At 44.9% G+C, this 14,072-nt stretch overlaps 1 protein-coding gene across 3 annotated transcripts in view; it reads right to left on the bottom strand.

Annotated features, from left to right (window-relative positions):
• Nucleotides 1-14,072, bottom strand: part of Rab11fip3 (RAB11 family interacting protein 3) — a 96,801-nt gene that overhangs the window by 9,504 nt on the left and 73,225 nt on the right. Inside the window, exons 5-8 of one of the 3 annotated variants that reach the window (XM_003478074.5) lie at nucleotides 10,592-10,741; nucleotides 8,458-8,592; nucleotides 4,793-4,828; nucleotides 254-347 (exon numbers count right to left, since the gene is read on the bottom strand). In XM_003478074.5, coding sequence (XP_003478122.2) covers nucleotides 254-347; nucleotides 4,793-4,828; nucleotides 8,458-8,592; nucleotides 10,592-10,741 — 415 coding nt within the window. The remainder of the gene's footprint in view (nucleotides 1-253; nucleotides 348-4,792; nucleotides 4,829-8,457; nucleotides 8,593-10,591; nucleotides 10,742-14,072) is intronic. The other 2 variants (XM_005007339.4, XM_063226201.1) reach the window with 2 other exon arrangements.

The following is a 14,072-nucleotide window of genomic DNA, read 5'->3' as shown; positions in this document are numbered from 1 at the left end:
AGGGAACTTGCTGAGGAAGGACAAGGCTGGATGGCCCATCTAATAACCCCTAGTGACACCACTGACAACTTCTGTTGGGCTGTCCAGATAGCATTCCCAAGAGCCAAGGATGAAGCCTGGTGTCCTAGTAGCCACCCAGTACCCAGGAAACACAAGGAAGCACATCTGGGGACAGCCTCAGACTCTGGCTGCAGTTGGTTTATACTGCCCACAACATGGTCCTGGCCTTTAGTTCTCAATATCCAGAACCTACCTTGTCAGCAATGTCCTCCTCTGGGCCTTCTACAGGCTCTGATGGAGTGTCCTCCAGGGCCTCCATGGTCAGGGCCCCTGACTGGTGCAGATACCTGCGATAAAGAATTAACAGCAGAGGAAAGAAGGGGAAAAACCAAATGGCAAGCTTTCTCAACACTAGCACTACTAAATCCCTCTGAAAGACAGACAGCAGCATGGCAAGCATAGTCTCTTGGCTCCAGAGGCCATGGTCTTTCTGATCAAAGGACAGAGCAAACAAGATTCTTGGTCTAGTTATCTTTACTAAGGGGCTAGGAGGAAAGGCAGTACTCTGGTTTCAGAGTCCTCCTGGTAGTCTTTGGAGCCTGAGTGAACATGACCTCTCTCTCTGCCAGCTGTGTTTGGAAGAGAGAACTTTGTACTTAAATGCAATAAAACATAACATTGTTCCTCACCATGATAGGAAACTGTGCTTTCACCACAGACCTGTCAAACATTAATTCATAATCCTGATTCCTGTACATGGCACCTACAGACCATTTTGACACTTGTATCAAGCACATACTCTGGGGTAGTGATACCTTATGATTTTGAGGAGAGGTATGAATCTAGGATTCCCACTTGGGTCACACTATGGTCTTATGTGAAGCCTGGTTTGGCCATGAGTGGAAGTACTCAGATATGAATATCCAATCTTGCAGCACCAGCCAGTGGACAGGGAGTTGCCAGCCCAGGGCTCTGGGGCAACTACTCCTGAGGGCCTCCACTGTGGCCTCATGCAGGAGCTACTCTTCCCTTCAGTGCTTCAGCAGGTCCCATTGAGTACCTGCATGTGGTTCTAGATAACCTCCTTTGTTGTGGTGGGTCTCTATCAAACTCAGCAAAACTTTATAGAACTCTGAGAGTTTCTATACAAATGTGCCAATAGCAAGCCTGCATGTCAAGTTCTTTCAACACATGGGACCCTTGATGATGAGCTATGCTAAAAACCTGACAACCCAACACTTGGAGCTGTGTGACTTTGAAACTCATCTTCTCTGAGCCTCATTCTCCTACAAAATGGGAATCTGCCAGCAATTACAAGGTTTAAACAAAGTCTTGTTTGTTTGTCTTTTTCGTTTTTATCGGTACCAGGGATCGAACTCACGACTGCCTGCTTGCAAGGCAGGCGCTTATGCCGCTGAGCTAAATCCCCAGCCCCTAAAGTCTTGTTTATAAACAGCTTTGTGAAGGACATAGCTCATACTAACAATTCAACTGAATGTTGACAGTAATCAAACTGAAAATCACCTTATCAACAAATGAAGCTGTTTAATTTTAAGCACTGTTTCTATAATTCCTTTTCATTCATAATTTTTTTTTATTGGTACCAGGGATCAAACTCACAATCACATGCCTGTAAGGCATGTGCTTATGCCGCTGAGCTAAATCCCCAGCCCCCTTCATTCATAAATGTTATAAGGAGAAAAGAAAGTTAATGCCTCCATCCCGTCAATCACAAACCAGTGCAGATGGGTCCTTTCAGAAAGGCTCTGGCTCTGAGGTTTTCCTGAATTCTCAAAAGCACTGCAAGACACCATGTTCTCAGCTGTTGTTGCTTTTAAACATCCAGGACCTCAATCTCAATGTGATCCCACTGCCAGGCCTGGGGGTGCTTTGTTTCAGACTGGAAAAGTCATGCTGAGCAGGGACTAAGGCACTTCCAAAAGCTGACACAGGAACAGGAAGGTGTGTCTGTTCCCAGGTGTTCAGCTTATGGCCTGACCTACTCTCTCAAGAAAACTTCCCTCCTCTGTCCAAAAAGAAACTAAGGGAAGTACCTGATCTACCCAAAAAGAGGTAGGTAAAGACCAACAGGTAGACAACAAGTTGCTGGGGCTCCTGAGATCTGTCTTCTGCCTGGAGACTGGAGGGGTAATTTCCTGCTAAAGGTCCCTCTAGTGCTTCTTCTTATCCTGGCTGAGTCAGTTCTGTCCCACTTGCCTCAGCAAATGAGAGCCATTTCCACCTCCACTGATAAGGAGGAAATAAGACTCAGAGAGGCTTGGGACACAATCAGTCACAGAGTCATAGATGGCTACTGCAAAGGCCTCTATCTCAGCCACAATGCACAAGCAAAAGGCTAAGAACAAAAAAAAGACTGAGAACTACTCAAAGAGAGTATAACAACTCTTTTGTTTTCCAGTACTCCTGATAGATTTAAGGGCAAATTGGCAGCAGAATGAAATTTGCATGTATATTTATATAGAGATGTTATTATATCACAGAATAACCCTCTACATTGTGGACTTTTACTAAAAACACCTGCAGGTTGAGCTTTTTGTATACCAAAGAGTGTCTGTGAAGGAAAAAATACATTTTTGGAGTGTTATTTCAAATGATGGAGCCCTTCTTCAGCCAGCCCTCTGTTTGTGCTACAAGATTCCTCTCTAGCTTGTTGGGGTACTCTCTTCCACTTTGGACAAAGTGTCTCCAGGCCCAAAATCCCATAGATAAATGGCCAGCCACAGAGCCTGTTCAGGCCCCAGATGTGGGAGGATAAGGAGATGGCAAAGCTGTATTTTCACTTTTCTCAGTGCCATTCCTTACTGCCTGTTTGGGTGAAAAGCTTTGGTGATAGTGAAAAGCCAGTTAAGCTGTGATAGGCACTGAAACGGTAGCTGGACTGATGTTACATTCCCAAGAGTTTAATGCCCTTCTCAAAGGGGTGAAGGAAACAACAACCAGAGAAGATGGAGAGCAGACTATGACCTCTGGACTCCAAACCTTCAGGGGCCACAAGAAGCTCCAGAATTAGAAGTGGAAGGCAGGGACATAAAGAAAGCAAGACAGCTCCAGAACTAACAGATGCCAATTTCCAGATAGAGAGGCTGCTTTTTCATTTTGTTCATCATGAATAATGGAGAGAGAGAGAGAGAGAGAGAGAGAGAGAGAGAGAGAGAGAGAATAAAATTGCTAAACTTGAGAGATAAAGAAAATATCTTAATGACTTCTACAAAGGGAAAAACAGTCACAAAGAAACAAAAATACGCCTGGCATGGTGGTATACACCTATAATCCCAACACTCAGGACACCAAGACAGAAGGATCGTCACAAATGAGGGCAGCCTGGGATACACAGTTCAAAGCCAGCCTGAAATACACAGCAAGAACCTGACTCAAAAATCAAACAAAAAACCACAAAAATTAAAGACTATTAATTAAACACCTTAGGTGCAACCCTGGTTAGTACCAGAAAGCATAAGCAACACCTTCAAACATTTCCAGTACTCTGCTGACTGAGGCAGAAAGATTGTGGACAGGAAATCACCCACAATCCAGCACTACACCAATTGCAGGACAAGAGCAAATTACTACACAGTTTTGGGAGTGTAACTCTTGGTACCTCTTTTCTCAAGAAGCCAAATGCAGATGCACAAAATGGAAATATGAAATGGGAAAGAAGAGAGACAGAAAACTAGATGAACCAACCCCTGAAAGAAAGGAACTTGCTGGGGCTGGGGATTTAGCTCAGCGGCATAAGTGCCTGCCTTGCAAGGAGGTGGTCGTGAGTTCGATCCCTGGTACTGATAAAAAGGAAAAAAGACCAAAAAAAAGGAACTTGCAGGGTACAGAAGAGAACCACCCAAGATCACAGTGATGAAACCTGGAGACACTGTGTCTCAAGAGGGTAGTGAGGAACAGAGGGAATGTTCCCAGGAGAGAATTCAATGGTCTCAGCAGTGGGCTGGGCAGTAGGGGTGGGATGGCAATTCAGAATACTAAGAAAATAAGTTGAACATGATGATGGATGCCTGAAATCCCAGAACCCAGGAGGATGAAGTAAGAGGACTGTCACAAATTCAAGGGCAGCCTGGGATACACAGTGAATTCAAGGCCAGCCTGAATTACAAAGCAAAGACCCTGTCTCAAAAAAATACAAACAAAAACAAATGAAGTAAACAAAACCATGATGGCAAGCACCAACTTCAGCAGTAGCAACTGCTTGTCAAAAGGAAGACATATAGTAGGAATAGGGCCAGGCTCTGGGAAGGGCATCCTTGATTTCAGCGAAGACTGGCCTACAGGGCTGATATGCTGTCAACTTCACAGCAAGAACCAATAGCGCCAAAGCTGAATGTTAGCTTCCAGGACTCAAAGCAAAGCCAATCTTTCACTTTGGCTCACCATGGAAACTACTGCCAGGGTAGTGTACAAATTAGGCAAGAAGTAATCCAGACCCAGCTCTGAGCTGGCAAGCCCCTTGCTGGGTCTCTCTCCTTGTAGTGACCTACAGCAGAAATGGGACAGCAGCACCCTCCCAGCCACTGCAGGACACAGTAGCAGGAGATGGCAAAAACTTCTCAGCCCCAAGTCCAGGCTCAACCCACAGTCCTGGAAATTCCCCTCACATCCCATCCCCTCAAATAATTTCTACCCCAAACCATGGAAAGTAATTTTTAAAAGTTTTTATGAGTGGCTTGGAAAAGAATATTTTATAAAATGATTTCTAAAAAGCTATGACTGACTCTCAATGCATTTCAGAACATTTTTAGCAAGTGATTAAAGCTTTGCCTACCTTGCCACCTTCCTGCTGGAGAGTCGCTTGGCTGGGCTGTGCAAAAAACCAAACAAACAGGAAAATCATGTCAGGGAGCAGAGGGACAAGAGGAAGCAGGAAGCTCAGGCTGAGGCGATAACGGGGTGCAAGCATGCAACCCCCTGGCCCAGGCAAACCCCATGCATAGAATACCCACTGAGCAAAAGATGAGACTACAATGTCTTTTGTCAAAGTCTCTGGCTACCCTCCTAATTCCAGCCCCAAAGTCCCTCAGATGAAGTAGACTAGACTGTAGTACAGAGCTGATACCAGTTCCTGCACCAGCCATCTATGGGTCAATGTTAAATCTCACATGATTCTAAAGCCAGATTCATCCCTGGCCCTGACTCATGTTTGGCTATTGGAAGCCTCCAATGAAAAATGACATAGGCCTACCATGATAGGAAGGACTGTCATAGTTTTAATTTAGGCACTGACGCTTCACATTCTTAACACCTGCAGAGTATTGAGAAGACCTTTCCTGAAGCCCTTCCAAGGTGAGTGTAGTCAATTACACGGAGGATGCAACCATCTGTGAAGGAAGAAGGGCCACATGCACCTGCTCCTCTTTCCTTTCTTTCTTTCTTTTTTTTTTTTGTTTTGTTTTGTTTTGGTGGGGGTGGTTATTTGGGATTGTTTTTGGAGACAGTTTCAGCTCGACAGTTCAGGTTGGTCTTGAATTCTCAGTGATCCTCCTGCCTTGGCCTCCTAAGTGCTGGGATTAAAGGCATGTGTCACCACATACGGCCCACTCCTCTTTCACTTCTGAGTGTTACTTCCCTGCCAAGCTATGAGCCTCAGGCTGAAGACAATTTATCTGTAAGCACAAGAACCATTTGCCAGGAACTCAGCCACTCCAGCCTGCATAGTCAAGTCCTGATCAGAAAGGTTATTTTCTTTTTGCAATGTGAAATTTTGTCAGTAGAGGGCACTGGATAGATGGTGCACACTCCCTCCATTGCCTCTCTCTCTCTCTCTCTCTCTCTCTCTCTCTCTCTCTCTCTCTCTCTTTTTTAGAGAGAGTAAGATCTCTCAGTACCGAGGATCGAACTCAGGACCACGTGCTTGCAAGGCAGGTGCTTAAGTCGCTGAGCTAACTCCCCAGCCCCCCCACCCTTTTTTTCCCCCTCCATTGCCTCTCAAGGCCATGTTCTTTTTTTTTTTTTTTTTTTTTTGTCTTTTTCGTTTTTATCGGTACCAGGGATCGAACTCACGACTGCCTGCTTTCAAGGCAGGGGCTTATGCCGCTGAGCTAAATCCCCCGCCCCAAGGCCATGTTCTTTGCCTCCTCATGGCCATGTACATCAGTCAGCAGCACTAGAGGCCAGCAATCATATCTCACAATGCTAGCTCCTGCCCAGATCCTTCTCAGCAAACAGCTTTCCTGCCACATAAGACAGCAATTTTCCAGCATGTTTTAGAGGGCAGATCCCCAAGACCTGACAGCCCTCCATCTCTTGACATCTGTCACCCACTTGTGGTCTGCAGTCCCTAGCAGGGTACAAATCCCCACTCTGGGTAAGTGTGGCTCTCACTGGGGTTTGAACCTCAGTCCTGCGTGGTGGTTGCTCATCATTCCCAAGTTCTTACAGCTGGTGGGTACCCTGTGCTCTGATCTGCCTTCCTCCTTCTTAACATACATTTTTCCCTGTCTGGTGACTGTATAGTTCCTTCTCCTAACAGGGTCCTGACTAGTCCTAGGTACCTTAATGCAAGTTTGATCTCTGCCTAGTATCACAGATACTCCCTAGAAGAAGACAGGTCAGACTGCTCAGCTTGCTAGCTGACATCTCTGCGTCTAGATAGGCAGTACAGTGACGTGTTCATAAAATGAAAATATGCCCCAAAGTAAGGGATTCTAGAACAGATTTTTTTTTTAACAGGAATTCTCACATGCCTGGGAAACACAGCTGGCAATGGTGGTATGGTGACTGATGAGATGTCATCTGTGACCATGGAACTCTTGGACATGGAGCTAGATCCTTTCATCATTCACAAAATGTGACCAAACAACTTATTCTGAGCAGTCCATGGAGACCACAAAACTTGACTCAACCTCTTCATGAGAACCAGTGGGACTTAGGCTGTGCACCCTGGCTGAACAGACACCCATTCCCAAGAAGCCTGTGGAGGGAGATGGGTAAGTGGGCTGGCCTGAGGACCATGGGCTTGCTGGTAAGGCTAATCCATTCTGTGCCCCCGCAAGACCCAGCAGAGGTGGGGCAGGTTTCTCAGCATAGGAAGAGATCACTTCCATGTCAAAATCCTCAGAGAATGAGATATGACACATATCTCCTTTCATGATAGAACTGCATTCATTTTCATCACTGGCTAAAGGGCAAGTCTGGACAGAAAGGACATAGCCCTTCCCAGCCAGGCTGAACCCCTCACCAAGCACTTAAACAGCTGAACATACAAAGCTGGGGTGAGAACTCATCTCTCATGAGGTGGAATCACCAAGAAGTCTCCAGGGATACCTCCCAAAGGTACACTGGCTTTTCACCTGGCACCCTGGATGCCCAGGTGGATGGGCTCCCCCACTTTCTGCACCTTACTGGTGCTGCACAGAACATAGCAACAGCCAACATCATGTGCCAGGAAAGCTGGAGGCAGGATGGCAGGACACAAAGCCATGACCCCATAGGGCATGGCAGACAAGGGCAGATGCCACAAGAAGCCTGGATAGTCCCCTAATGTACTAAAACTTTCAAGACTGTGCGCCCTCTTCTACCACTTTTCCAAACCCTCTCACCAGCCTAAAGGTCCTTTCTTCAAGAAACTTCCTGCATGTGTTCACTCACCTCCTATACTTGGCTGGGCTGCTGTGGGAAGCTCCACAACTACCCATCTCTGCCCCAGATCCTTCTCACAACAGTCCATCCAGGAGATTGTTTACACCCCACACTAAAACAAGATGCCTGGGACATGTTGCTATGTGCAACAACCCAAAAATGTTTTCTATGACTGTGTTTATGAAATTGTGGGGAACCATCAAAAATAATTCTTTGGAGCACTGACCCAGGCTGGGGAGGCAATATAGACAGAGGAAGCAAAGAGCTGAGATCTAACCACAACATGTGAAAAAAGAATTAAGACAAGGACTGGTCAAGGGGAACAGTAGGCACAGCATTTAGCCCAGTGCTTCAAAGCTGGGCTCCCCTGAAGCTGGGGCAATATTTCCCTTATAGAGCTTAGGAACCTGGAACACAAACTCTGATTAAAGTAGCTTTCCAGAAAAAGTTATAAATCTGGTTTTGAGCACCAATCTTTAAATTTCCCAATTTTATCTTAAAAAGTAAACTGAAGAAATCTATTAGTAAAATGCAAGGAGTATCCTCTTTCACCTCAGGGCTGTTTCTTCCCTCAGAGACAGCAGCTATCAAAGCTGCCACTCTCATCAAGAGAGTCAGAAAGCAGCAAGCACAGCTCACGCATGCAGGGAGGGCTGGGGCCAGGAAGAGTCCCACTCTCTGGGGACCCTCCTTCTATGGAAAGTTCTAGCTGTACCTAGCAAGAGTACCCAGTCAGCCAGGCCTGAGTGACCAGGACAAGGGCACTTTGGGCCAGACCAACAAATAAGTTGTGGTTGGTGAGAGCTTCCCTTACCCTTGGAACACAACAGGGCCAGGCACTATATCAGTTACCTATTCATCTCAAGATCATTCAGGCGGGCTGAGAGATCCTCAAGGCGGTTGATTTGTTTGTGGCACTGGCTACAGTAAAACTCAAAAGCCTCGTCAGTGAGGATGCTGTGCAGCTTTGCAGCAAGCGGGTCGGAGCTAGAGAGACAGAAGTATCAGTTCAGGACAGGGAAGGCTCTGTCAGGTCATCTGTGATGCCACAGGAGGCCTGAGGAAGACAGAACAGGTCCTGGAGAAAAGGAAGTTGGAAGAGAATGAAGTATGAAACATTCTGTTTTGTTTTGGTTTTTTTGGTACCAGGGATTGAACTCATGAGCAAGGCAGGTGCTTATGCTGCTGAGCTAAATCCCTAGCCAAAGTATGGAACATTCTGGCTTTCACTTCTGGACCTCTGTGAGTGCCTTCACCATCACCATGAGAAAGCTGTTCACACTGAGGAGACCAAGGCAGCCACCAGCTGAAGCAGTACTGCTGGGATGGGAGTGGCAGTACATGGTTCTGCTGCTGCACACACCTGCCCTCCTGTGGACAGTGGATAGAACAGATACAGCTAAGAGCTTCATTGTAAAACAAAAGCCTTTAGCTGGAGGTAAACAAGTGCTCTGCTTTCTCCTGTGTGGAAAGCATATCAATATGAGAGCAACATGTGACTCTAGGTAGTTTACCTGCTGTACTATTTTAATAACATAACTACTCTAAAATGTACCATTTTCAAGAACTATGTGTAGACAGTGCTTTACTAACAGTTTAATGCTTTTTAAAATGTGTGCTAAAAACTCAAAATTTTATTTTCTGGTTGCACTATCTGACCACACTGTGACCTCATTTCAGTGGTACTCAGGGCACTATAGTATCTCTGCTACCAGAAGTTGAGCTGGAGGCAGTCTCATTCTGGAAACAGGGCCCACAGACTTTTGGAAACTATTCCACACATTAATTTATTTTTGTTTGCTTGTTTTTTGAGTCAGGTCTTGCTTGTAGTTCAGAGTGACCCTGAACTCATTAATACCACCTAAACTGGAATCAAACTCCTAGAGATCCTCTTGTCTTAGCCTTGCAAGTGCTGAGATTATAGATGTGTGCCACCATGCCCAGTTCCACAAATTAATTCAGAGGAAGGTGGACAGGAAAAAAAAAGCACGAAGTTACACTTACAACTGAAAACAGTGGATAGGAGACAGAAACAAACTACACCAACAGAAAAAGACTGCCAGAGCAGGACTAAACACAGGGCTTAGTGCCTTGCACTGCAGTTCCCTAGGACATACCCTGGGAAAGTGAGTATCTGGGGGCAACCTGGAGGACCCCACCTAACAGACAATGGTAGCTTCAGCTTCAGGGTGGCACATGAGTGGGAGAACCCCTGGCTCAGCCCATGGTGTGGTCTGGCCCTCCTGCCACTGTCCTCTCCAGGTCTAGGCCATGGCAACAACTGGACAAGGGAAGAAGCTCATGGTTCCTGGTTTAGAGACTCTTGGCCTCTGTTATTCACAAAGATGGGAAACTTCATGAATCCAACAACAAAAGGCAGGCATGGATGGGCCATTCAGCCAGGCCTAAGGCCTACTTAAGAGGCAGAAGTGTCTTCTGATGGGCTGAGCACCAAGGAGGGGCTACCCAGGCCTCATCTGAACACATGCCATGTAGACTCTGAATTCTACCACAATCTCTTCATGCAAAGCCCTGAAACCAAGTGAGTATTTGGGCTACCAGAGGTCAGGTACCATTTGTTCAAAGCCAGAACTTTCTACAGAGCTTGGAGATGCCAGCAAATTATAAAGAAGGGAATCTAAAGCCTTGCTTGTGACTTGAGAGCCTGCCTCAGAGTCAACCATTGACTATAAAGTGATAACATGAGCAACAGTTAAAGAACCTACAAGCCAAGTCCTGCACATGGCTCCCAGCCTTGTTGCACAAGTGAGGCTTCCAGAGCTGGATAATCTAGGGTGACAAAGGGAGCTATTAACCAACTCTCAAGCAGGTCTAATCTTAAACTTTTTGAATGTGGTATATTTAACTACATTACATTGAGTAAAGCAAGTTTTCTCTTAGCAGTTTATAAACCAAGAAAAAAAAAGCATCTGATAACTAAACATGGGAAGGAGAGAGGTACATACTCAGGGCAGGAGTACCTTACCTGGGGGTGAGAAAAGTAGGATCGCTGCACCCCAGCTCTCCATTGCAGAGGGTCTCTGGGGACAGCTCTACCTCATTGCCTTCCCCATAGTCCTCAAAATGCTCCTCGCCACCAATCACCATGACGACAGCCTGGCCACGAGTACGGGACCTGCAAAGGCAACAGGGGCAACTCTGACTCCAGGCCATAGGCACCAGTTGGCTAAAGGAGAGATGTGGACTGTGCTTTCCAGCAAAAGTGTGCTACAAATCACAAGCCTGTGTGCCACTGTCATATGAGCTATATTTTTAAAAAATGTGTAAAACAGGTAAACCTGATTTTAATAAAATACTTAGCCCATACAAAAAACACTATTCTTTCAAAGACGTGAGATTTTTAATGTATTCTTCCTTGGGAAATGTGTGTGGTACACTCCAGCACATCTCAGTTTGCATAGATCACACTGCCCATGCTCAGCAGCCTGCATAGGTGGCACAGGTCTACACAGATGTAGGTCCAGACCCAAGGACCTCACCTCCGCTTTAAAGAGTAGCTGTCTACACACAGCTGGTGACCCACAGGAGTCAAACCTGTTTTAATTTAATTTAGTAGCAGATTTCAATTGGGAAAGGGAGGGAACTTCCAAGCATCCATGCTACTGTACTCCAGAAAGGGAGCGTAACTCTTCCATACCAACTTTCTGGAAAAATGGAACTGGTAGGCTTGGCTCTAAGATGCTCCAGAGCTTATGAAACACCTGTGATTTTGGCAGCTTCCTTCAGAGGAAACCTACAAAGTGACCCTGTGATTGCTCACTTAAAAGAAAAAGCCCATAGCATGAAGGAATCACCCCAAGCAGATCAGAAGAGACATGTACTGTATCCAGAGCATAGATGCTCAACAGGGGAGCAAGTTCCAGTTCACACCCACTATAATATCACTAACCAGTCCTGGAGCAGCTTAGGGTAATGAGCCCAGTGCCTGAACACATGTGCTTTCAGCACAAGTGGTCCCCTGCCCTTTGCAGGTATCAGCTACCTGAGGTCATCTGTAGCCCAAAAATATTAAATGGAAAATCCTAGAAATAAATAATTCCTAAGTTTTTAATAACTTTTATTATATTATATTATTATAATTTCTTCTATTAAGTAATTAATCTTACTGTGCCTGATTTATAAACTAAACTTTATTATTTTTTTTTTTTTTGTCTTTTTTGTTTTTATCGGTACCAGGGATCGAACTCACGACTGCCTGCTTGCAAGGCAGGCGCTTATGCCGCTGAGCTAAATCCCCAGCCCCTAAACTTTATTTGTATGTACAGGAAAAACTATAGGATTCAGTACATCCATTGTCTTAGTTATTTCTTTTTTCATTGCTGAAACAAAATACCCAACACTCAAAGTTAAAGATGGAAAGGTTTATTTAGCTCACAGTTTGTGGAAGATTCAGTCCGTAACACTTCATGGCAGTGAAAGATACCAAAAGCAATAAGAGCAAAAAGGGGAAGAGCAAGCCTAGGTCTACACAGACGTAGGTCCAGACCCAGGGACCTCACCTCTGCTTTAAAGAGTAGCTGTCTTCATATGGCTGGTGACCAACAGGTCAAACATGTTTTAATTTAATTTAATAGCAGATTTCAATTGGGAAAGGAAGGGAACTTCCAAGCATCCATGCTACTGTACCCCAGAAAGGGAGGCAGTATACCTCCCTGTAGTGCAGGAACCAATCACAAACTATAGATTCAGCCACCTCCAAAAAGTCCACCCCCCAGGAGGCTTTGGGAGGATATCTAAACACAAACTATAACATCCACACTTTCAGGTATCCCTGGGGATCTGGGTATATATCTCTGTTGATAAGGAGGGTTCCTGTCACCTAGTGTGTTCTCACACTTTACCCAAATATGCTGAAATGGGCATGGTACCACTATTTTATTGTTATCATTATGTCCAACTCAGTCATTGCCTATCAGTAATCACGTCCTCATTTTGCAGGGTGACAGGAAGAAACAATTTCCATTCTATTTTATTTCTTAATATTAGCTAATTATTTTAACATATCCTCATATCTTGTAAGAGAAACCACTATGAAGAAAAGGCACAAAGGAAGCCCCACCTATCATATGTGATATTCCTGTCCCATGGTGGGCCAGGTGGACAAGGCCCACTCCTCCCTCAGAAAGGATATTAGGAGCTAGATGACCATCACCTCTCCCTCCACCTGTCCCCATGCTTCTCCACAGAAGCAGACAAGGACCACGCCTATTATCTGAGGACTAAGAGGTTGTTGGTCTGAATGTCCTTCAGCTGGATACATCAAACACACCTCCTTTACTAAGTCCGCAGAAATCAGGTGACCAATTCCTTGTTACTTCATAGTAAGTTTCTTAAAACATTTTCCTCCCATAATATATATATTTTACAACAAGGTCTAGCTATGTAGTTCAGGTTGGCAGGGCATCGGTGGCACATGCCTATAATGCAAGCACTTGGGAGGCTGAGGCTAGCCTAAACTATACAGTGAGACTGTCTTCAAATAAACAAAACTAGTGAAAAATAGGAAATGTTTCAAACTTCCCCTCATATGTAGTCTGACAGCTTCAGATTCAGAGACTTCCTAAGACTTGACATTTATTTGATTATTTGACTCAAATTGAATTTAAATATGAATTTGCCTTAACTTTAAAAACTTTAAAAACATCTGTAAGAAAGCTATGGGCAAACAGCAATCTTTTCCCTAGAACTTCACGGTACTCCATGTTCCACCTTGCTCTACCCTTCCCAAAGCATGCCTCATGTGCCAATGTCTCCTCATATTCTGTCTCCACATACACATGGGAAGCATTCTTGGCAGATGTATTTCCAGGTCTCCATAGAGTCAGGCCTGCCTCAGCTCCACATGAATACAAATGCTACCCATTTACACAGACAATCACACCCCATGCAATATCAAACTTTTGAAAACCTAAATAAATAGAAAGAGATGTTGCGCTCAAGGATCTGAATACACAATATTGTAAAGATGTTGAATCTCCACAAGTTAACCTATAGATCAACAAAATCCTAACCAAAATCCCAACGGTTTTTTTCTCAGAAACTACAAGTTGATTCTAAAATGCACTTGGAAATACAAAGAGCCAAAAGGCACCAAAGCAACACTGAAGAATAAATTGGAGAACTTACACCAGCAGACAGCATGACCTATAACCATTCCAGGATAAAGAGACAGTGTGGTGTTGACCCAAAAATGGACAGAGTACAGAAGAGACTCACAACAGCTCACAGGATCAGTGACATTCATGATAGCAGAGCAAGGAGAAATGTTTGAAAATGGAGACCAAATCTGTTAGATACCATCTAGGAAAAATGAACACTACTTCACATCACACACACAAAGAACCAGTTATAGTGCTTGCTATGCATGTATGAGGCTCTGGATTCACATGAGGGAGAGGGGAGGGGAGGGGGAAGAAGCAGAGAGGGAGGGAAAGAATTAATTATAT

The sequence above is a fragment of the Cavia porcellus genome, unplaced genomic scaffold (genome assembly GCF_034190915.1).
Source record: "Cavia porcellus strain 051 isolate PalLab524CR breed Dunkin Hartley unplaced genomic scaffold, mCavPor4.1 scaffold_16, whole genome shotgun sequence".
NCBI lineage: Eukaryota > Metazoa > Chordata > Mammalia > Rodentia > Caviidae > Cavia > Cavia porcellus.
The sequence above is the reverse complement of the archived record's forward strand: the minus strand, read 5'-3'. Positions and strand labels throughout refer to the sequence as shown.